At 43.6% G+C, this 25,756-nt stretch overlaps 1 protein-coding gene across 1 annotated transcript in view; it reads right to left on the reverse strand.

The window, feature by feature from the left end:
- The window catches only part of LOC126195479 (KH domain-containing, RNA-binding, signal transduction-associated protein 3-like), a 580,765-nt gene that overhangs the window by 132,031 nt on the left and 422,978 nt on the right, over positions 1–25,756 (reverse strand). The window contains exon 2 of the mRNA XM_049934109.1: positions 24,297–24,433. Within this exon, the coding sequence (XP_049790066.1) occupies positions 24,297–24,433 (137 nt within the window). The remainder of the gene's footprint in view (positions 1–24,296; positions 24,434–25,756) is intronic.

Here is a 25,756-nt window from a genome sequence, read left to right on the forward strand (position 1 = left end):
TTCCTACGAAAACGATGACTTTAAGCCTAATAATGGAAAAACGCAGATGTGCGCATTTAATCTAAAACAGATAATTAAGTATACTCTGTGATAGTCATCAATTACTCAGATACCTAACTTCCAAATAGAAATACGTACTGCACTCCCGCAACTTAATTCCGCTGCGAGGACATTCAACACCGCTTGAGGTGTACATTCTAGCTCCTTTAGCGTGTCATCCCTTGACTGTACTCTCGAGCCTCCGAGAACGATGCGTCAGCCTGGAGGAACTCTACCAATGCTAATGATGGAATATGACGTATTGTGACAGAAAACATCGACCTTGGTTTTGGGATGATGTCGCAAAACGGAAAGGTGTAACAACCAGAGAACTTTGAAAAGCTAGAGAGATATCACATGGTAATTATTATATCCAAATTGTAACATGGGGAGGTGTCTAAACCGATTGTGAAACTGAACGTCGCAGTGCAGAGCAAACACGAAGTAGTAATGCCTTGATGAAGAAAGTGAGACGTTAGATTGGATGTACATGAAGGATCTCTAGCAACTCTTGTTTTATGGAAATTTAAAATAAATGTTTATTATACACTGAAGAGCCAAATAAACTGGTACACCTGCCTAATATCGTGTAGGCCCCCCGCGAGCACCCAGATGTGCCCAAGACGACGTGGTATGGACTCGACTAAAGTCTGAAGTAGTGTTGGAAGGAACTGACGCCAAGAGTCCTGCAGGGCTGTCCATAAATCCGTAAGAGGGGTGGAGATCTCTTGTGAACAGCACGTTGCAAGGCATCCCAGATATCCTCAATAATGTTCATTACTGGGGACTCTGGTGGCCAGCGGAAGTGTTTAAACTCAGAAGAGTGTTCCTGTAGCCACTCTGTAGCAATTCTGGACATGTGGGGTGTCGCATTTTCCTGCTGGAGTTGCCCAAGTCCGTCGGAATGCACAATGGACATGAAGAGATGCAGGTGATCAGACAAGATGCTAGCGTACGTGTCATCTATCAGAGTCGGATCTAGACGTATCAAGGGTCCCATATCACTCAAACTGCACGCGCCCCACAGCTTTACAGAGCCTCCGCCAGAGTCCCCAGTCCCCTGCTGATTTGCAGGGTCCATAGATTCATGAGGTTGTCTCCTTACCGTAGACCTCCATCCGCTCGATACAATTTGAAACGAGACTCGTCCGACGAAGCAACATTTTTCCAGTTATCAACAGTCCAGTGTCGGTGTTGACGGGCACAGGCAAGGCGTAAAGCTTTGTGTCGTGCAGTGATGAAGGGTACACGAGTGGGCCTTCGGCTCCGAAAGCCCATATCGATGATGTTTCGTTGAATGGTTTGCACGCTGACACTTGCTGATGGTCTGCAGCAATTTGGGGAAGGTTTGCACTTCTGTCACGTTGGATGATTTTCTTCAGTCGTCCGTGGTCCCGTTTTTGCAGGATCCCTTTCCGGCAGCAGCGATGTCGGAGATTTGATGTTTTACTACCGGATTTCTGATATTCTCACGGTACACTCGTGAAATAGTCGTACGGGAAAATCGCCGCATCATCGCTACCTCGGAGACGATATGTCCTACTGCTCCAGCACCGACTATAACACCACGTTCAAAATTACTTAACTCTTGATAAACTGTAATTGTAGCAGCAGAAGCAGATCTAATAACTGCGCCGGTCCTTGTTGTCTTATATAGACGTTGCCGAACGCAACGCCGTATTTTGCATGTTTAAATATCTGTGTACTTGAATATGCCTGCCTGTAACAGTTTCTTTGGCGCTTCAGTACAGATACTCTTTTCTGCCGTCTGCGAGTATTAAGGCAATTTATTATGCTGGACGTCAGATGGTGTTACGCTACATTTACTGAATGTGTGGTTTTATTTTACAACGTTTTCATTGTCATTTTACGACACGAACGAATAAATACCAGCAGCATTTGTAAGATTAGGCGCAGCAGTTTCCGTGTCCCTGGGAGGCATCTTCCCCCGACATGGAATGCTGTCTCGGCGGCCCAGAGGGAGCCACAGCACACGCATCGATTGGCGCGCTCGGCCAGATTATTAAATCACACAAGTCCCGCAGCGAGCCCCGGGGCCAGTAAGCGGATTAGCGATGGCGGCCGAGCGAGGGCACACCAAAGCGCGCAAAGAGCAGCTTGGCACGTGACCGCTTTCCGAATGGCGGTTGTCTCGCGGAAGCAGAAGGTCTGCTCATAGCGCGTGACGGCGACGGAATGCGTCGCGCAGCAGCTGGCCTTGGCGGGAAAATGCAATCCCTTGAGAGTTCTTTCCAAATGCCCATAATATGATTAGAAATAACGACCAGAAAACGACTGAGCAGAGTTGAGGAATCTCCTACAAAGTGCCAAAATTACGGAATAATTCAAATGGCTCTGAGCACTATGGGACTTAACATCTATGGTCATCAGTCCCCTAGACCTTAGAACTACTTAAACCTAACTAACATAAGGACATCACACAACACCCAGCCATCACGAGGCAGAGAAAATCCCTGACCCCGTCGGGAATCGAACCCGGGAACCCGGGCGTGGGAAGCAAGAACGCTACCGCACGATCACGAGATGCGGGCACGGAATAATTAATCGATAAAAACCATTCAAGTAATTAAGCACCTGAAAGCTATAGGAACGTTAAGAAATAAATGTTTTAAAACGGGCCCAACGAATACTGGTATCCAAACTATAAGGCGATCAAGAAATGAGCTTACTATGCAGGTCGCCTAATCAGTCCAGACGGTATTGCAAATTTTTGTTGTTTACTTTATATTTTTTCTACTTAAACTTTTGTCTTTAGTTTTCAGATATCAATTACGGTGACCCGTGTGCCAATTAGAATCGTCATCTCAGCAGAGGATGTTTGTTCCCGTAAAATACGCTGGCGAACAAGCCCTTACGCACTACTTTTTGAAGAGCCAGTCAGGAGCGTGGCACAACGTGAAGACGCTCTCTCTGCCTGGGCATGACATTCATTCCCCCCCCCCGCCTTCCTCTCTGACTATGCTCCGATAATACGTCATATCCAACCTTGACTGACTTGTGGTCTGTAATTCTGCTGCCGGCCGCCTTGACCGAGGGTTCTAGGCGCTTGAGTCCGGAACCGAGCTGCTGCTACGGTCACAGGTTCGAATCCTGCGTAGGGCATGGATGTGTGTGATGTCCTTAGGTTAGTTAGGTTTAAGTAGTTGTAAGTTCTAGGGGACTGATGACCTCAGATGTTAAGTCCTATATAGCTTAGAGCCATTTTGTAATTCTGGTCTGGGGTGCCCAACTGTTAATTCCGCATTACATATGGGTGTCCGCATACTTTGGATAAGGTAGTATAGTTATTCCAGCAATTTTCGCAGTGTGCATCCAAAACAGCATACGATTGTCGCCTTCTAATATTTCGGCTGATAAGCCGCACGGACATATTGAAGGTGTGCCGTCGAAGTTAGAACTACTTGACACGATACTGTGGAGTAAATGCTCGGTACAGAGAAGGCAGACAGCAACAAAAGCGTTGTTATAACTGTTTATCTGCGAACTGTACTTCCACAGCTTCCTGACCCAATGAGTCCCAACAGGATAGGGCTGTGGCCAGCATCTTCAATTTCCTTAATCCATGTTATGGCCAATGAAACCATTTTCAGCCACTGCACATTTGTTTGCAGAGTGTGTGTGCGTGCGTGTGTGTGTGTGTGTGTGTGTGTGTGTGTGTGTGTGTGTGTGTGTGTGTGTCGCTGTGTTCGATGCGCCGTTATTGCACAGTGAGTCCTGTTTTTCCTTAACAACTTACACCTCACCCGCAGAGAGTTTCTTAAATAGTTGCTTTTCGTTAAAGCATATCATCTTCACAGGTCCCAGAATATCTGCCCGTCCTGGCCTGCGGCCGAAGGAACATTCATTTTACGCTTCTTCATTAATCTGCGTTTTCAAAAAACATTTCGCACTTACGGTAGAAACGCCACAGACTTTCTTCCTGCTCTCCCTTTGGTTGGCCTGGTGTTTTCGCTTGCAGAGCTCTCTTACTCTGATGTTTTGTGTATCCATTTTCAGCAATACTGTACCAGTTCGTCCCGTAGGCTGTCACAGTCTGACACTACTACATAGATCGTATGTACAAAAATTTTGAGTACGCTAATACTTTGCGAAGAACGGTCGTAGTTGGACACCTGCAAGCGTAAATCAATATGGGTGGGCTTACGGTGCACGCAACTGCCTAACAATCCACTCTCCTAACGTCGACCTGATTCATCCAAGAACGGTACACAGCAATTCACTTCCCGTTCCATGGTAAACCCTATCTTTTCATGAATGTAGTTCAGTTGCTCAAGAAATACCAATTTATCCTCATCGCTGAGTCGAACTATGAACGTATCACCGACACATGTTAGAAAATTACAGACTCCATAGATCATTTGCGACTGCGCAATTTCTATCTACATGATGCTGAACAAATCAGTTTTGCAGGTTGCATACGCATGATTTTTTGTGAATGGCTACATGTTGGCCATTTACTGATAACTAAATAACATACCGGCTTAAATTTGATAAGAATAGACAAATTAGTCTGGTGCCACTAATCAAGGCAAGTGCAACACACATTTAACAACAAAGTAGAGATTATGATCTCCAAGACTACAGGCATTTAATTACGTGTTCGTCTGAAGAGAAGAAGGAATTTCCCAGCAGAAATGACTTGTAATCAAACTTAAAATTTGCATATCAGATACGAGGTAACATACTGAATTCGTAAGCTGTAGGACAGCCTCACATTCTGAACTCCGACTGCAGTAGGTAAGCCGGGAGACATTTCCTTCAACCGTATTTGGTTAACGTGGAGACGGTAGGTGGCGAAAAGAGAAGTAGCTGACCACCAGAGATTCCATCAAGGTCCTGCATTAAATCCCTAATCACTCTACAGTGTCTATATGTGACGACAGATGGAAAACATGATGCTACATTAAAGGTGTAGGTTATGTGCTGGTATCGGATTTCACCATGTCCCTTTTCCTCGTTTTTAAAATTGAAGGCAACATATCACGGTTACCTCGACAAAAAAAGGTCACAGTTAACCAATGTCAGAGTTACACATATGACTACTTGGTCCCCGTTGCCAGTAAGGTGGTCAACGGTAGAAGAATTTTGCACTTGAATCAGTTACTAAACAAATTGCCATACCAAGTGGCAGTTTGAAAAATGAATCATCATTGTTTTTCAGTACTGCCGAAACATAGAGGTTTACCACTTGATAAAGTATGATGTAGAAAAGAGTAACACAGGCTGCGTCCGCTAAGACTATGGATGACCTTATCTCCCGCTCTAAATTATCAATACAATCTCTTAACATGACACGAATAAAAATAAAGGAACATTGATAATGAATAAAAACTGATCTTCTACAATGAACTGCGTTGAGATTCATGCAGGCAATTCGCATACGTATGTATTTACGTGAGATGTTCTTGAATCTCTGCCTGACAGAAGTCGTTTCTATGGACCGCTTGATTATGAACAGTTCTCTTTCTTCCTGTCTCCGCTGCCCTTCCACTTTCGGCCACAGACTTAATAAACTACGGGGAAATTGGTTCCACGGGGAGACACCGGCGTCTTAACGGAATTGCCGAATTCACTTTTCTCGGGCGGAAAATGCGCTGGGCGGTCCGCGATAAGAATGCAATCACACGCGCCTCCCAAGAGGGGGCACATTACGTGGTCGGGTGCCCGTGCGTCAGCTACCGAGAAGAGCAATTCCGCAGCGAAAGCCACATGTCTGCCGAAGCACACAAACTTCAGCTAGAGCACTGTTTCTAACGAAGCAGGTGCGCTGTATCTACTCGTGACGCTTTTACTACACGTAAGTATTCGTACGTGTATCAAGAATTGATCATCGTCGAAACTATTAGGAAGGGAAAATATGTGTTGCGACCATACCTACATACGCAAGAAATTTTTTTGTTTGTTATTGTCTTCTCTGAGTCTTTAGCAGAATACGCATCTTTAGTTCTGCGCAGGTTTTCCGGTTGTCGTTGACTTGCTTGCCGCTGAGCACGTTTCTCTATATGGCTCGATATTTATGAATTTCTTTGTTGAAAATTATGCTCTTCACTTTCTGTAAAGACGTAATTACTTTGCAAGGCGTCGTGTAAACGAGTTGTGCGTCATTATTTGAAAACACCGGCAGGATTAGGTGCCGTAATAAAGGAAAATTGGAAATTTGTTGTAAGTTCCTATGGGACCAAACTGCTGAGGTCATCGGTCCCTAGGCCTACACACTACTTAAACTAACTTACGCTAAGGGAAACACATACACCCATGCCAGAGGGAGGACTCGAACCTCCGACACGGGGAGCCACGCGAACCGTGGCAAGGCGCCAGACCGGGCGACTACCCCGCGCGGCCATAAAAAAAGGAAAGGTTTCAAATTCCAGAACCTCGGTGTCCACCTTCTCTTCTATTATGAGAAGGAAAGTTGCTACTCACCATATAGCGGAGATGCTCAGTCGCAGATAGACACAACAAAAATACTCTCACATTTAAAGCTTTCGGCCATTAAGGTCTTCGTCAACAATAGCCACACTTACCCAAACAAACCACACTGCCAGTGTGTGTGTGTGTGTGTGTGTGTGTGTGTGTGTGTGTGTGTGTGTCGTTGACGAAGGCCTTAATAGCCAAAAGCCTTAATTTATCTGCGACTCAGTATCTCCGCTATATGATGAATAGCAACTTTCCTTCTCAAAATATTGTAACATTCCATCCTGGACTTCCATTGTTTGATTCTCTTCTGTTACGTTTGATGCCCGGTTTTTGAGGTACAAATATGCAAATATCTAAGCGTACTTAGGCTAGTGTCATTACCAGTATTTTAAAGAGTACAGAGGTGCTAAACAATTTTGCAAGGAGTATGCTAACTTTAGTACGATGTTGCAATGTACACTGTTAGTGCTAAGTGCCACTTGCGGCAGCATTCACTTTCATCGTCGATGAATCTGTAAGTGTGGCTGATCTCTGAATCATTTTAAATTTCATCTGATCTCAAATTTTCAAAGCAGTTGTTATCAAAAAAACCTCTTAAGCTGAAATTAATGCGACTTGATCATTACTTACACTTACTGCATTACGTGTGAAAATACTTTACATAGAATTTATAAAGTGTCTTAAATCTTCGACTGTAAAATCTGCACAAAACCCTCCACTTCACGCAAAATTTACCTACAGCAGTTGTCCATTGTTTGCTTCCTTTCTATTTAGGAAGATTTGCAGCCCTGTAGCATCCGCCATAGGTCGGCCAGCTTTAGCTGGAACGTTCAGACTGTCCGATTTCAACACGTTCTTGATGGCGTCAGTATTTGTCCACGTTCATGTAACAATCTAGCTGAGTCGATGATTGAAACTGTTCGACTCTTCAGTTAACAATGGCCATCGTTTCATAAATCAAATGGCTGTGGTCCTCACGATGTTGGGCCAAGGGGTTCTACAGTACTATTACAACGATGTGAGTTTCCTGCTTTAGTAGCTATTTGTTCAATTTTTTCTTGAGATAACGTTGGTTTTTTTTTTCAAAATTCTTGGGAAACAGTCATTTGAAAACCAGTTGAAAAATGCTCCTGTCGGAGCACAAAAAAGGCGAATATGTTCCTCTTTATAAGACTGTCAGAAAAGCGGGGAATCAGCTGCCGCAGTCCTCATAGCGTCTTCCTCACCAGATATTCTGGTGTGTCAACACATTAGCGCTCTTTTAGCGCGTTCTAAATCCTTTTACCCAATCTCTTTTTGTAATTAAGCCTTCATACTCAGGACCCTCTCACTGCTACTGCTGTGTGTGTGTGTGTGTGTGTGTGTGTGTGTGTGTGTGTGTGTGCCTCTTCTAAAACTGTCTCCTTTTTCTACCATTGATTTACAATACATCCCTGTCTCCTCTCTCACTTAAACTGTTTCCGTTTGTCTTTCTTTCCCACTGCCACTGTCTCCACCAGCTCGGTAACTCCAAACTTCTGTGGTTTCAACTTACTATTCCCCTACACCCAAGTGTTTAAAATTTGGTTCAAAATGCGTCATACCCCACACTAATGTGTTAAAACTACGCCGGTCTGGGAAGGTCCAGATCCCCTAGCCTACGTATGGTCTCCATTCAGCTGCATTCCCTATGTCCTATCTTTTGCTCCCACTGCTCTTATCTCTGGCACTGTGTCCTCTCTCTTCCACCTTCACTGTCTCTCTTTCACTCCTTTTCAGCATAAAAAAAATCACGAGTATGATCGCTTGCCAAAACTTCTGGTAAGAAAGGCGAATGAGGAAACTGGTTCCCACTTTCCTGTAAGTCTTTTGAAGGGATGATACTAGCCTTTTTTGTGCTGCGACAGAAGCATTTTTCAACTGGTTCGCTTCTTTCCCTGTTACAGCAGGGTGTGCTGCTTACATGAAACGAATTACTTAGGTCAGTAAAAGCTTTGAGTTTATTTATATACGTCCTCACATTTATAACGCAGTCCACGCCGAGCCGTTCATAGCACAAGCGCAGCGCCGGCCAGTTAGCTGGACAATGCAGGCGCGGCCCATGCATATAGCTGCCTCAGCGGTAACAGCAACACCCGGCTGGCGTGCCCATGTCAGATGGCTGCAAGACCGTACCGAGCCCGTCACGCTATGCTACGCCGCAGTTGCCTTATCCGCTGCCGGCCTCCTGGGGTTTTATAAGCGGATACAGGATCTGACTTTAATCAGTCTCGTCCTGGACTTCAACTCCGCTGATACCACGACGCCATGCTATTCGTTTCGCCTTCATCAGGATTTCAAACCGGCTCTGGAACTGGACCATTCAGAGATTCCTCTTCACGGCACTTCAGCCTCTGTTTCATCCACAAACTCTGTTGATCGTCGTTCCAATGGCTGCTCTAGCCCACTATTGTTAGTGTAGTATTATTATGTTTTCGGCTTTCCCTTGTTGCGGAATGAAGTTTCTGTCTACTCACGCCTACTATTATTTGTTGTTCCCCATTCACAGACAAAACAAAAAGTACGGAAAATGTAAGTTTTACATAGAATCGTTTACTTTAAATTTTTTAATACTTTGCCAGTCGATCGCAATTCATAGAAAACGGCCAGCTTATTTGTATCTTAAAACAGTAAAAGTATTATAAGAAATGTTTAACTTAATTCGGAGTCTTTCCAGTTTTTCATAATTTTTGGCAGTCGTTTCATGTTCTTTCCAGGCATGTTAAGACCCTTTCTAGCTCATTTTTTTGTCACTGCAGTACCACTTTGCTCACATTTGTATGGGCGTGAAGAACCCATTACACAGTGCATACAGTACTACAGGTGAAAAAATGCTGACTAAAAACCTATTTTCGCTACCTTAGAACACTTGTGATGACACTAGAACGTTTGACATGTGTTCCCTACGTTAGCTAAAACTACATTTACGCCTCAAACCGGATATTACCTCTGGATTTCCGCAACGGATAGCAATGTCGAAAAAAGTTCAAGAGCCCAAAAGCATCTTATTAACAACATACGGTAAAAATTTCAACCATTTGCTACGAGTAGTAACTACCGAAATGGCCGTCCCCTCAATTAATACTTATCATACCCAAAATCATAGTTTTCATTGTTTTCACTGCAAGTACGCATGAACAAACTGTGCTTTAACACGCCTACGGTCCACCCTAAAGCACACCCAACGCAAAAGAACCAACCGATTTGCTCAATTTGCCTGGGCTGGAGGAAGTGTGTATTGTTTAAGTTTTGACCCTGTGCTGAAGGATAGCTACAGTATACCCGTTCTTCCGACAGGTAGTATTCGTCAAACGAAGTTGACACTCGGCCCGTTGGCTGATCGGAGCGACTGTAAGCCGATTTTTCGTTTACGGTCGCTCCCATCAGCCACTGCGCCGCGTGTCAACTCACTCTGCGCGAACAGTATGCAATAATCGCTACATCAGGGGCTATCCAGAACACTTGACCCTTCATCTCTGTGATCAACAGAACAAAGTCTGACAAATGTATTTCCTAATAATGCTATTATGCCATTCTTATGTTCCTGTAAGTCAGGCACAAACTTTAGGCTAAACGTAAGTGCTAAATTTGGTGTGTGTACGAAGCGCACCTAGTGATTAAGAAGTCACGGCGCCGCCTGTTTTCGTAAGAACAGCGCTGCACACCATAGTAAAATGGGTGTGCCATATAGTAGCATCAGCTCTTCGATATAACGGAACTGGCCGCGCCTCGGATGTTGCGGTTGGCTCGCAAGATAGCACGCGCGGCTGTGGCCACGTGTTGCTGCTTGTACTACATACGCCGCAGTACATGGCGGCACTGCGGCACCCAGCGGCCACTCAAACAGGTAGTGTGTCCCAAGGCAGTAAGTTTATATGAGGCGACTCCCAACAAACTGTTAAGAAAGTGGTGTGCATGTTACGGAGGCCTGGACTACTCAGCGAGCAAAGGTAACCCACTCATAATCATACCCTTACACGTGCATTTTCACAGACCTTAGGTATCCTTAAGTCCTTAGTGCATAGGGCGCACTGTATATCCTATAAGGCAATTTGCAAGAGCTCACATACCTCAAGTGCATTTTTAAATCGAATGCATTTTCTCCGCAACAAATTCGTTGAGCATTCAACGCAAAACCTAGAATGCAGGTATGTGATGAGGAAGATGATTCCTTCAGATCTAGTGCGTTTTTGCCCTATGTGGGTACTCTTTCATCGAAGATAGGTCGTATTCTTGAAAAACAGTGTGTTAAGGTGATCTTCCGGCCCCCCACGAAGATTGCAGCTTTACTCGGCTCTGTGAAGGACGATTTACAGCTTCGTAAAGCGGGTGTGTATCAGATTCCTTGTGTAAATTGTGAGAAGTCGTACATAGGTCAAACAACACGCACCGTGCATGAGAGGTGTGTGGAGCATCGAAGATACACACGCTTATTACAACCAGACAAGTCAGCAGTGGCCGAACATTGTATTGATACAGGGCATTCCATGAATTACAGAGATGTGAAGATTTTAACATCCACTTCTTCCTTTTGGGAACCTGTCTTAAAGAAAGCTATAGAGATTAGATAAGCTAATAATTTCATAAATAGAGATAGTGGTTTTAATATGGACAAAGCATGGAATCCGGCTCTTGGGGTAAGTAAACAGCAGAGAAGTCGTCATGATGTCACTGCCGCCGATCATACATCGGTAAGAGAATCGAATGTCTGTACGCCTTCGCCACAGGCGGCGCATATGTAAGCGTATTTCTCTGCCGCCGACCAGCATCTGTGACCAGCATGCGCAGTACCGCCGCGGTGGAGCATATCTACATCTACATTTATACTCCGCAAGCCACCCAACGGTGTGTGGCGGACCGCACTTTACGTGCCACTGTCATTACCTCCCTTTTCTGTTCCAGTCGCGTATGGTTCGCGGGAAGAACGACTGCCTGAAAGCCTCCGTGCGCGCTCGAATCTCTCTAATTTTACATTCGTGATCTTCTCGTGAGGTATAAGTACGGGGAAGCAATATATTCGATACCTCATCCAGAAACGCACCCTCTTCAAACCTGGCGAGCAAGCTACACCGCGATGCAGAGCGCCTCTCTTGCAGAGTCTGCCACTTGAGTTTGCTAAACATCTCCGTAACGCTATAACGGTTACCAAATAACCCTGTGACGAAACGCGCCGCTCTTCTTTGAGGCCGCGCTTGGAATCTTGACATCAGTCTTGTGACTCACTCTCAGGATGGCCGAACGATACGCGGCAGAAATATCAGTGGAGGAAATTTTATTTACGCGGCTACAAGCCCGAAATTTAATGGACATACCCTTACATCTCTTTGTCCAAACAAATAGGTCGGATAACCCGTCTTGCACATTTTTGAAAGTAGTAGGTGCATGATACAGTCTTACAGCAGTTTACAATACGCCCAACAACATGCACACGGTCAACACCAGAGTATTATTGTTCGCAAGCCTAGCAGATGCTAGCGCAATCTGATGTTTTTACAATTTAGGTGAGTGCACTCTACGTTTAACATTTGTATTAAGGTACAACTGATTGCCTGATCCGGACTTGATATCTTGACGCCTGCGCTGATCCGGGCTTGATTCCGACGCCTGCATTTCGTAAACAGCACTTTTGAATTAATCTACGAGAGTGTAAGCCTCAACATGAGATTAGCTTCTCCCAATAATTAGCAGTCTAGAGACGGGACAAGACTCCACTGCCCCTGCCCTCTCACAATGTAACAACAACAACAACAACAACACACACACACACACACACACACACACACACAGAGAGAGAGAGAGAGAGAGAGAGAGATTGGGGGGGGGGGGATGAACCGGGTAACTTGATCGGTGAACACGCTGGCGGTTCATCCGCAGAAAGCTCCCCTCTATACGCCTCTATAAGCCCGTCACACGACGCAACCAGACGGCGGCCTCCTGCAGCGTGCATGGATTGGATTAGCGGGCGAGCGCCTTCTCCCCGGAAACAAGGTTTAGTACTCCCAATTATCCTCTTCGCTCTCAGCCTGAAGACAGGGTCTGATTGTACAACATTAAATACTGTAGCACTGTAACTGGTGATACGTAAAAATGCTGCAACTACTACCTCAACATTCTTAGATCGCTATCAGGCACTTCCCTCATAATATTTCTCAAAGCTGTTAATTTTCCTCGTTTCTGTTCAATTTAAGAATGGAGCATAAGATAAACAACTGGTTTCAGTAGAATTTCGAAACTTTTCTTTACCACTTCCCTACGGCCCTTACTTTAAAATAATACCCTCCTGGAAATGGAAAAAAGAACACATTGACACCGGTGTGTCAGACCCACCATACTTGCTCCGGACACTGCGAGAGGGCTGTACAAGCAATGATCACACGCACGGCACAGCGGACACACCAGGAACCGCGGTGTTGGCCGTCGAATGGCGCTAGCTGCGCAGCATTTGTGCACCGCCGCCGTCAGTGTCAGCCAGTTTACCGTGGCATACGGAGCTCCATCGCAGTCTTTAACACTGGTAGCATGCCGCGACAGCGTGGACGTGAACCGTATGTGCAGTTGACGGACTTTGAGCGAGGGTGTACAGTGGGCATGCGGGAGGCCGGGTGGACGTAGCGCCGAATTGCTCAACACGTGGGGCGTGAGGTCTCCACAGTACATCGATGTTGTCGCCAGTGGTCGGCGGAAGGTGCACGTGCCCGTCGACCTGGGACCGGACCGCAGCGACGCACGGATGCACGCCAAGACCGTAGGATCCTACGCAGTGCCGTAGGGGACCGCACCGCCACTTCCCAGCAAATTAGGGACACTGTTGCTCCTGGGGTATCGGCGAGAACCATTCGCAACCGTCTCCATGAAGCTGGGCTACGGTCCCGCACACCGTTAGGCCGTCTTCCGCTCACGCCCCAACATCGTGCAGCCCGCCTCCAGTGGTGTCGCGACAGGCGTGAATGGAGGGACGAATGGAGACGTGTCGTCTTCAGCGATGAGAGTCGCTTCTGCCTTGGTGCCAATGATGGTCGTATGCGTGTTTGGCGCCGTGCAGGTGAGCGCCACAATCAGGACTGCATACGACCGAGGCACACAGGGCCAACACCCGGCATCATGGTGTGGGGAGCGATCTCCTACACTGGCCGTACACCACTGGTGATCGTCGAGGGGACACTGAATAGTGCACGGTACATCCAAACCGTCATCGAACCCATCGTTCTACCATTCCTAGACCGGCAAGGGAACTTGCTGTTCCAACAGGACAATGCACGTCCGCATGTATCCCGTGCCACCCAACGTGCTCTAGAAGGTGTAAGTCAACTACCCTGGCCAGCAAGATCTCCGGATCTGTCCCCCATTGAGCATGTTTGGGACTGGATGAAGCGTCGTCTCACGCGGTCTGCACGTCCAGCACGAACGCTGGTCCAACTGAGGCGCCAGGTGGAAATGGCATGGCAAGCCGTTCCACAGGACTACATCCAGCATCTCTACGATCGTCTCCATGGGAGAATAGCAGCCTGCAGTGCTGCGAAAGGTGGATATACACTGTACTAGTGCCGACATTGTGCATGCTCTGTTGCCTGTGTCTCTGTGCCTCTGGTTCTGTCAGTGTGATCATGTGATGTATCTGACCCCAGGAATGTGTCAATAAAGTTTCCCCTTCCTGGGACAATGAATTCACGGTGTTCTTATTTCAATTTCCAGGAGTTTATTTCACACATCACTGCCTATTGTGCATATTCAATGCCGCTATGTTTCCTCCAGAAATGGCTCTAAGCACTATGGGACTTAACAGCTGAGGTCATCAGTCCTCTAGACTTTGAACTACTTAAACCTAACTTCTTCACACACATCCACGCCTGAGGCAGGATTCGAACCTGCGACCGTAGCAGCAGCGCGGTTCCGGACCGAAGCGCCTAGAACCGCTCGGCCACAACGGCCGGCCCTCCAGAAGTAATTCACTTCTCTTTCAAGCTCCTCAGCGTAACGCGCTGACCACTGAGATTGGCAAGACAGGACGATAAAGATACAGCAGTTTACATTATATTATGCTGGTGTCTACCATCAGAAAGACTCCTTGCAGAGCACACACTGAACGACAGCAAATACGAGTATTTGGATGCCAAGGAGTGTAGAACGCCGTTCCCTAAGCAAATCAGCAACTGCTTTTCATGAATCACAAGACGCTTTCCGTAAACATGATTCACGGCATATGTGAAAAACAAAGAAGGTTCGCCCGACATCATTCAAATATGTTTTTACGTTATACTTGTGTCATTAGATTTTCTTTTGTTTTCTTCCTATCGAATTCACCAACCAGAATTACGTAACACCTTCAACTGCTCTTCTTTTTCTGGTGTTTCCTATTTTTCCAGAGCTCCAGTTTCTCCCGCGTTGTCTTTTCCTTTCTTCTGTCCATGTATCTCCTAGGTATTTCTTTAATCCGAATGCTACCGCCGATTTCTTCGTCCAGACACAGGGAAATATTTGTTTCGTTAGCCAGTCCTCATTCATTCAGTAGAGATGACCCAAAAGGGTTAATCTTCGCTTAGCCGTCACTTCTGCTATTTTCTTTATATTTCTGTAGATCTCCTCATTACTTCCCATTTGCAGCCATCTGTAGTTTGTACTGCACTCATTTTTTTAACAATCCGTCGCTCAGGTGCCTCTATTCTGTCCAGCTTATAGTCATACCACTGTGGTATAGTGTTAAAGTTTTATTTGTCTAAAAATGCATTTCTTATTGTAAATATACTTTGTCAAACTATATGCTCTTTCCATAGCTACTGCAAAATTTTCAAGTTCATTCTATTGTATAATTTACTTAGTCTATTTTACCTATTTTAGTTTCTATGAATTTCGGTGCATTTTTTACATTTGTCACGAATTTTGTTCCTTTAGCTGAAATTTTGAGACCATAGTTATTTGCTAGTTATTTTGTCTTTAAGACAATTTTTTCTAACATTCCTTGTCATTTGTTCTCTAAAGCGCTCACGAAAGGTAAGAATTGACATTGATTTCGCACTAGTAGCCGCTGCATTTTTTTTCCCCTTACAAATTAACTGGAAACGACTGAAATTACTTCAACCTTTGCTCCGTTTCGTAATGTTGCTTGGTTACCAATTTAGAAACAAGCTGACGCAATATTCAAAAGTGCTTTCATTTCGGACTTAATTCCTGTCTTGTTCATGTCTTCAGGATGTGAGTCGCCGACTAATTTGTTTGAAATGGTTGAGAGACAAACGAAAATACACAAGATACGTTCCATTGCCATCCTGTGAATCAGCAGACCAGGGCAGTATTTTTGAACTCTCGACTGTCTTCTTCCATCCACTGGTGTACACTTCAAGCCACATAACTTAGTGCAAAATGTGGTTAAAGATTTAATCTTCGAAAGAGAAACAAAATCACGAACGGCTGAACGAGATCTACCCGTATGGATTCGTAACCAGTTAGGAGTGCGTCATAAATAGATTACTGGCGCCAAAAAATGCGACGTAAACTTTATCCAGATCAGCCAGCAATGCTCCAAAGCGTCTCGCAATACACGACGACGTCCATCTGACCTAGGGAGCAGGGCGCGTGAATCTCCAAAGAGTGTTTCCCGTCGACTATCAGCAGCATTCCAGTTAAGGAATTGTTGAGCGCCATGTGTGTCAACTTAAGAGCAATATCAGTATTTCCTGAAGTGTTGTGAACACGTGACATACAATGGCTCCGTTAAGACATTTACACGCAAGCGAGTCATAAAAGCCATGTCATGAACTGTATGGCTCCTTTCCTGTCCAGAAAACCGACTATCTTTCCGTTCCGTGCAGATTTTAAACTGAAAGACGAACAGAGGTACACTCTAACCATAATTTATTAGTTATTAACCGCAGACTAAAAATTAGGAAAATGTAAAAAGTTAGGAAATTAAGAAGATGGGACACGTGAAAGTTGGAAGAACCAGAGACTGCTGAAACTTTCAAAGAATCAATAGGCAACGATTGGCGGAAACTAGGGAAAAGAATAAAGTAGATGAATGTGTAGCTTGGGGACACGAAATAAGGAAGGCAGGGAAAGATGAAATAGGTAAACAGGCATGGAGATGTCTAAATCCTAGAATATCACATGAGATACTGACGGTAATTGATGAAAAACGGAAACATAAAAACGCAGCAAATGAAGCAGACGAAAAGGAATACAGACGCCTAAAAATGAGACTGACAAAGAACATAACGGCTAAGCAGTAATGGCTAGAGGATGGTAAGGACACAAAAGCATATATAACTAAGGGATAGATAGATATCGCCAATAGCAAAACTAAAGATATGCCTTTGGAGAAGAGAAGCAGCTGTATGAATATCAAGAGCTCAGATGGAAAACCAGTACTGGTAAAGAAGGGAAATCTGCAGGGTGGAAGGGATGTATAGTGTGGTTAATCAGGGGAAATGATCTTGAAGGCAATATTGTGCACAGTCCAGCCATGTTGAAGTGGATGGATGTAGTAGTTTTTTCACTGGGGGGATTGCAGTGGCGTGGGTGTTGGGAAAGTGGATCAGGCTCATCAGTGGTTCTGTAGGATTTGCAGCAGAGATAGGAAGATAGTGGAACAGGAGGGGAAAATTGCTGCCCTTCAGGCTGAGCTAGATCAGGCTAGGGAAGATCTGGACAGGTTAAGGAGGGAGAACGGCAAAGAGAGGTGGGAAGTGGCAACAGGTAGCAGAAGGAACAGGCCTAGAACTAAGTCTGACAGTTTTGTGGTGAATGTCAAAAATAAGTTTGACCTGTTGCTTCAGTTAGAAACTGATGAGCCTCAAGCAGAGGTAGGTGTAGACAGGACACAACAAACTTTCAATAGGAAATTGAAAAAGAATGTAGGAAAGTCATCGAAAAGGAAGAAAGTTTTGTTGTTAGGCAGTTCTCATGCCAGAGGTGTAGGCCAACTTCTGCAGGAGGAATTAGGACCAGAATACCAGGTCACAAATTTTTTCAAACCAAGTGCTAGTCTGGATCAGGTGACAGAGGATTTAGGTTCACTCTGTAAAGGATTTACCAGGGAAGACACCGTGGTTATTGTGGGAGGGCCAGGGAACAGCATCGACAGAGATCCTGGGTACAGTATAGAGTGTGACCTGGTAAAGATTGCGTCGGCATCGAGACACACCAATGTTGAATTTGTATCTGTCCTGAGACGCCATGACCGGCCTCATTTGAACTCTTCTGTTGGGAGAGTTAATTTGGAGTTGGAACGGCTGCTTGGGTCGGGTGCGGGGGCTCATATTGGTGTGGTTCCTGTTGATTATCTCAGTAGGTGGGACTATACCAGGCACGGCCTACATCTCAACAGGAAAGGGAAGGGGAAACTGGCTGGGGTAATAGCAGGAAATTTAAGGGGGGGGGAGGCACTGCCATGAATGGTAAAATACCAGTGGTTCCAGGTGTTGGAGCAGCACCTTTTTTAGGATAGGTAAGACAGAAAGATGTCAAGTTCTACAAGAGGTCAGGATTGAAACAAATCTTCAGTTTAGGAAAGAAATTAAACAGCACAATTCTAGCACATTGGATAACCAGTCACAGCTATCAATTACAAATTTTCACCAATCACCAGAAATTTTATCTCCACCAAGTTGTATCTCAGTCCTAGGTAATTGCATTGATGAATTAAAGTCACCCAACCCAGTTGACATAATCTGCCTCTCTGAACACCGTGTGACCACTGGTATAGGAACTAGGCCTAAGCACAATGAGAAACTCAGACAGGAGAGTACTGCAAATGTTAGAATAAGGAAAGGTTCTCATAAAAGTATAATTAAAAATAATGTAAGTATATTTCATCAAAATATTGGGAGTTTAAAGAATAAAGTAGATGAGCTTCTGGTTTGTTTAGAAGATTTAGAAGCTGAGAATGAAATAGATATACTATGCCTGTCTGAGCATCACATTGTTACTGATATGGATAAGGTAAATGTAAGTGGATATAAGCTCTCTGCACATGTAATGAGAGAAAATATGGAGAAAGGAGGAGTTGCCATATATGTCAAAAGTTATCATTGTGCAAAAAGTATAGAAACAAAAAAGTTTTGTGTAGAGAAACATATAGAAGCATGTGCCTGTGAGCTTAAATTAAATAAAGGCACATTTATAATTGTAATTGTATATAGGTCCCCATCAGGAAATTTTCATCTATTTCTGAAAAATTTGGACTCCTTGTTGAGCTATCTGTCAGACAGGGGGAAGCAAATTATTATTTGTGGGGACTTCAATGTAGATTCTCTGAAAGAGGGTAATAGGAAAAATGACCTTGAAGTATTACTCGGTTCTTTCAATTTTTCACCCGTTATTGATTTTCCTACTCGGGTGGTAAAGGATAGCAGCTCACTGATAGATAACTTCTTTATAGACCAAGATAAGTTTAACCAGATAAATGCTCAGCCTGTTGAGAATGGTCTTTCTGATCATGGTGCACAGCTAGTTACAATATATGACATAGCTCCATTCAGCAATACTAAACAGTCCTCCAAAGTAGTACGTTCAGTCAACGATTTAACAATTGCAAATTTCAGGGAAAGCCTACAGCAGTTAGACTGGGATGAGGTGTACCGTGAACCTGATGCTAATTTAAAATATAATTTATTTCATGACATTTTTGTAAATGCATTTGAAAACTGCTTCCCCAAGAAAATAGTTAAATGTACTCGTAAGAAACCTTGTAACAAACCATGGCTTACTAAGGCTATAAAAATATCTTGTAACCGGAAAAGGGAAATGTATCTGACAGCAAGAAAGAGTAGTGACCCAGAAACTATCAAAAATTATAAAAACTACTGTGTTATATTAAGAAAAGTTATTAAAAAATCCAGGAGTATGTGTATCATATCTGAAATCAGCAACTCTGATAATAAAATTAAAACAATTTGGAATATTATTAAAAGAGAAACAGGTCAACCAAGAGCAGATGAAGACAGTATTACCATCAAATTGAATGAAAACTTTACGAACAAAAAGTCAGAAGTTGAAAATATTTTTAATAATCATTTTCTAAATGTTGCGGATATAGTAGGATCCAGGTGTTCATTAGAAGATGCTAGGCTGTTAATGGAAGAGGCCATACCTATGCAATTTGATACAATTGAAATCTCACCCACTTCTCCCTCTGAAATTAGGAAAATAATAAACTTGGTTAAAAGCAAAAATTCACATGGAATTGATGGCATTTCCAGCAAAATACTAAAAGCTTGTTCTCAACAGATAAGTAAGATTCTCAGCCACCTGTGTAATAGCTCTCTGGAACAGGGCATTTTCCCTGATAGACTGAAATATGCTATTGTTATACCTTTGCATAAAAAGGGGGATAGATCTGATGTCAACAATTACCGTCCAATCTCCCTTCTAACAGCTTTATCCAAAATTTTTGAGAAAGTAATGTATTCAAGAGTAGCTTCACATATCTGTAAAAATGAAGTACTAACAAAATGTCAGTTTGGTTTCCAGAAAGGTTTTTCAACAGAAAATGCCATATATGCTTTCACCAGTCAAATTTTGAATGATCTGAATAACCGAACACCACCCATTGGGATTTTTTGTGATCTCTCAAAGGCTTTTGATTGTGTAAATCATGAAATTCTGCTAGACAAGCTCAAGTATTGTGGCATGAGTGGGACAGTGCACAAATGGTTTAATTCGTACCTAACTGGAAGAGTGCAGAAAGTAGAAATAAGTAGTTCTCGTAACATGCAAAGATCAGCACATTCCTCAAACTGGGGAACTATCAAGAATGGGGTTCCACAAGGGTCAGTCTTGGGTCCTTTGTTGTTCTTATTATATATTAATGACTTGCCATTCTATATTCATGAAGAGGCAAAGTTAGTTCTCTTTGCTGATGATACAAGTATAGTAATCACACCTGACAAACAAGAATTAACTGATGAAATTGTCAATACTGTCTTTCAGAAAATTACTAAGTGGTTCCTTGTAAACGGACTCTCACTGAATTTTGATAAGACACAGTACACACAGTTCCGTACAGTGAATGGTATGACGCCATTAATAAATATAGACCTTAATCAGAAGCATATAGCTAAGGTAGAATATTGCAAATTTTTAGGTGTGTCCATTGATGAGAGATTAAATTGGAAGAAACACATTGATGATCTGCTGAAACGTTTGAGTTCAGCTACTTATGCAATAAGGGTCATTGCAAATTTTGGTGATAAACATCTTAGTAAATTAGCTTACTACGCCTATTTTCACTCATTGCTTTCATATAGCATCATATTTTGGGGTAATTCATCACTGAGGAATAAAGTATTTATTGCACAAAAGCGTGTAATCAGAATAATAGCTGGAGTCCACCCAAGATTATCCTGCAGACATTTATTTAAGGATCTAGGGATATTCACAGTACCTTCTCAGTATATATACTCTCTTATGAAATTTGTTATTAACAACCAAACCCAATTCAAAAGTAATAGCAGTGTGCATAACTACAATACTAGGAGAAAGGATGATCTTCACTATTCAAGATTAAATCTAACTTTGGCACAGAAAGGGGTGAATTATACTGGCACTAAAGTCTTTGGTCACTTACCAAATAGTATCAAAAGTCTGACAGATAACCAACAAGTATTTAAGAAGAAATTAAAAGAATTTCTGAATGACAACTCCTTCTACTCCATAGAGGAATTTTTAGATATAAATTAAAAAAATATATTTAAAAAAATTAAAAAAATAAAAATAAAAATAAAGAAAAACAAAAAACCACAATAAAATAAAGTTGTTATATTAACTTAAGTATGTTGTTAAATTAACCTAATTATGTCATGCATTGGAAAATTCGACTCGTTCCACATCATTACGAAATATCGTATTCATGATCCATGGAACTAGTATTAATCTAATCTAATCTAATCTAATCTAATCTAATCTATGTTCGACGTCAACCTGTAATAACCACTCAGAGACGGCAGATGGCAGTACTAGCAGTCCAGAGTGTATACACCGTGTCAGCAGCATGCGGAAATCAATGCGAAAACGTAGCAACTTATGTGACGTCCAAAACGACATGATCATTGGTTTTAACAACAGAGGTGGAAGCTTTTCCGAAACGGCTAAGTTTGTTAACTGTTCGCGTGCCGCCGTTGTCGAAGTATACGGTGCATGGCAAAATGGGGCTATACAAAACCTTCGCGGAGGCAGATGTGGTGCACCAAAGGCCACAGATGACACGGGTGAACGACGGCTGCGGAAATGTGTACGGGCGAATGGACGTGCAACTTTGAGCTACTGACCGCCCAGATAAACCAAAGGGCTACCAACAGTCTATCCGTAACGACTGTTCAGCGAATGTTGCTGCATATTGGCCTCCACAGCAGGCGCCTGGTTCATGCAACCAGGCTGAATGCTGTTTATGGCTACGAACGCTGAAATTTGCATGCCAGTACCGCCACTAGATGGCCTTTTCGGATGAATTACGTTTTATGCTCCATCGGATAGATGGCCGTTGATGCGTACGGCCCTGCAACAATCGTCTGAAGGGTCCAGGTCAGAGGAGGGAGTAGAAGGAAGAACCGATCAACTCTTTAAGTGTCCATCCACCCTTGGGGACCGTGCCCACCCTTACATGCAGCGTACTTTTCCTCGGTACTATGCCATCTACCAGCACGACAATGCAATGGATCACAGCTCGCTGTGTACGTGCATGGTTCGAAGAGCACGAGCATGGGTTTACCGAATTCCCCTGGCCACAAAACTCTCCGGATTTAAAACCAAGAATATGTGGGACCATGTCGATCGGGCTGTGCACGACATGGACGCTCAACCGAGAAATCTAGCGCAGCTGTCCACGGCACTGGAGTCGTCATGGTTCCACATTCCTGGCGGTAGCTTCCAGAACCTCACTGACACACTTTCTGCAAGTCTCGCAGCAGTTCGCGCTGCGAAAGGTCGTTAGTTACGCTTTTGATAGGTGATAACTTTAATATGACTGGACAATTTAGAAAGGGAAGAGGAAGTAAATGAAGATGAGATGAGAGATATAATACTGCGAGAAGAATTTGATGAAACAATGAAAGACCTAAGTCGAAACACTGCCACAGGAGTAGATTAAATTCCTCTAAAACTACTGATACTGATGTCCTTGGGTGACACAGCCATGATGGAGGAGACGGAGGAAATGCCATCAGACTTCAAGAAGAACACAATAATTTCAATTCCAAACAAAGCAAGTGCCGATAGAAGTAAATATTACCGAACTACCAGTTTAATGGGACATTGCTGTAAGACACTGACACGAACTATTTACGGAAGAATGGAAAAATTTGTTGAGGCCGTTGTCGGGGAAGATCAGTTCAGGTTCTGCAAAAATATAGGAAAGCGCGAGGCACTAATGACTCTACGAAATATTTTAGGAGATGGGTTAAGGAAAGGTAAGCCTACTTTTCTAAAATTTGTAGATATATAAAAAGCTTTTGCAGTGGTGAGTAGAATACGTTCTTCGAAGTTCTGAATGAAGGAGAGAGAAAATACAGCGAGCGAATGGTTATATATAACCTGTGCAGAAACCAGACGGCAATCCTGAGAGTCGAAGGGCATGAAAGGAAAGAAAGTGATTGAAAAGGGGTTGAGACAAGGTTGTACACTATCCCCGGTGTTACTCAATCTGTACACTGAGCATGTAGTAAAGGAAACCAAAGAAATATTTGGAGAAGGAATTAATGTTCAGGGAGAAGAGAAATAAAATATTTGAGGTTCGCCGATGACATTCTAATTCTGCCACATACAACAAAGAACAAGGAACATCAGTTGACTGGAATGAACGGTGTCTTGAAAGGAGGATGTAAGATGAAAAAAAAAGTAATGGAATATAATCGAATTAAATCAGGCGATGCTGAGATTAAGAAAGAGACTAAAAGCAGTAGACGAATTTTGCTTTTTGGGCAGTTAAGTAATTTATGACAAAGTAGAGAGACTATAATATGTAGACAGGTAATGACAAGAAAGCATTTCTCAAGAAGAGAAAGTCTTTTCTGAAGGTATTTGTCTGGAGGTTGCCTTGTACGGAAGTGAAACGTGGACGACGGGCTATTCAGACGAGAAGACAAGCTTTTGAAATGTGGTGCAGAGAAGGATGCTGATGATTAGATAGGTTGATCGCGTAACTGTTGTGGACGAACTGAATAGAATTGAGGAGAAAAGAAAGTTATGGCAGAACTTGATTAAAACAAGGAATCAACATCATGAGGCAACAAGCAACAGCCAGGGAAGTGTGCAGACTAAAAATCGTTGAGGGAGGCCCTAGGCGTCAATACAGTTAGTGAATTCAAGTGGATGTGGCTTGCACACAACAGGGTAGCGTGAAGGGGCTGAATGTACCAGTCTTCGGACTGACGACGACGGCAACAAAACAAGAAGTTACAGCGACTACGGGAATAAGGGAAATGCGTACAGACAGCATGCCAAACCCTGCTCACTTCATCGGTGCGCATCAACGAATACACACATTACAAACCAAACGCTCTAGACAGGTAACCTTCGTCTCCAAGATGCAGTCATAACAATGTGACTTTTTAAGATTACTTAGATTAAAGACAACGCCACTAAGACCTTTTTTCAGTGTCTAGAGGAAAGATATTTGCTGATGTAACAGACTCTACAAATTACCAACTTCTGCTACGAATGGTAAGGTGGTGGTTGTGGTTTTCGTATAAAAAGTAGTAGAAGCTTGAAACTGTGGTGTGGGTGATATTGGTGAACATTAGGGAAAATGAAGTGATATTCGGGAAATAACTCAAAAGAAAACAGAATCAGATGGGCTCGTTGGGAGTACTCACCTTGGGATGCTCCTTGATGGGCACGAGCACCTTGACTGCGACGCGGATGGGCTTCTCGCGGTATATGTCCACATACTTGCTCTCTCGGGGCAGCGGACGACCTTGCGCCTGCACGCGGGCCACCTCTTTCGTCACCTCTGAAACGACACAAAAATTTACACTAAGCACGTTCACTTCAAACGAAGACAATGCAAAGGTTATTATACAATTTGTATTTTTTTGCAGACACACGAACGAGGCGCATCATCATATATGCTATTTGTATACATTACCGTACTGAAATGCGCATGGTGCCATAGTTAACGTCAACAGAAGTATTTTATGTCCAATTTCACAATGTCTAAAGGCGCTGGTAACTTTCTCAGACTAATAAATATTGCACTATTTTATCAAGAAATCTATCAAATTATATTATGGTAGTAAAACACATGGGATAGATGCCACATCAGGACGTATCTCTCCAAATTTCAGTGCAAATAAGCACATCAGGCAAAAATTTAGTCACTTACGGGAAATATAATAAAGCTAATACCATGTAACACCGTCTCTAGATTTGGCAACAACATGAAATAGGCAAGCCAGAAAGATCACAAATTTCTTCAGGTTGCCAAATCCAGTTAAAGCCAATCAATGGTTACATCCCTTAGAGCTGCCAAATTGCGGTGATGTTGACCGCCATGCCTTATTCGCTGTCCCAGACATTTTTATGCGACTAAGGTCGGGTGATTCAGAGAGTAAGTCGAGGTGTGGTAGGGTGTCTGAGTGTTCCGTCACATCAGCAAGACTTGCGTGCAGTCCCGTGAACAGCGATGTGTCCCCAGCTGAAGATCCAAAACAAAGGACATGATGAAATTAACGCCGCGGTTCGTTTTCACAGTAACCTGAGTGAGTGCGCCCAATTCATGGTACGTAAAACCACCAAAATATCACAGAAATACTTCCTGCCTATAGTGCTCTCAACAAAAACTGGACTCATCGGGTCTTAAGTTCGCCCGACACGCTGCTCCGTTTAAAAAGAGGTAAAATCGTGACTCGTCGGACCACGCTACACTCTCCAGTCAGCTACTATTTAGTTTTCTTGTTATTTGGCTCAATGAAGAGGTGCAGCTTTGTGTATCACTGTGTGCAATGGCATTTTGCGAGGTTACCGACAACTGTTGTCTCGAAAATCGGTTGAGATGGACCTGCATTCAACGACTGCAACTACTCCTATCGGGTTGGAAAGAGTTTAAAATCAAAAAAATGGTTCAAATGGCTCTGAGCACTATGGGACTCAACTGCTGTGGTCATTAGTCCCCTAGAACTTAGAACTACTTAAACCTAACTAACCTAAGGACATCACACACATCCATGCCCGAGGCAGGATTCGAACCTGCGACCGTAGCAGTCGCACGGCTCCGGACTGCGCGCCTAGAACCGCGAGACCACCGCGGCCGGCCAGTTTAAAATCAACTGTTATT

This window comes from Schistocerca nitens, chromosome 7 (genome assembly GCF_023898315.1).
Source record: "Schistocerca nitens isolate TAMUIC-IGC-003100 chromosome 7, iqSchNite1.1, whole genome shotgun sequence".
NCBI lineage: Eukaryota > Metazoa > Arthropoda > Insecta > Orthoptera > Acrididae > Schistocerca > Schistocerca nitens.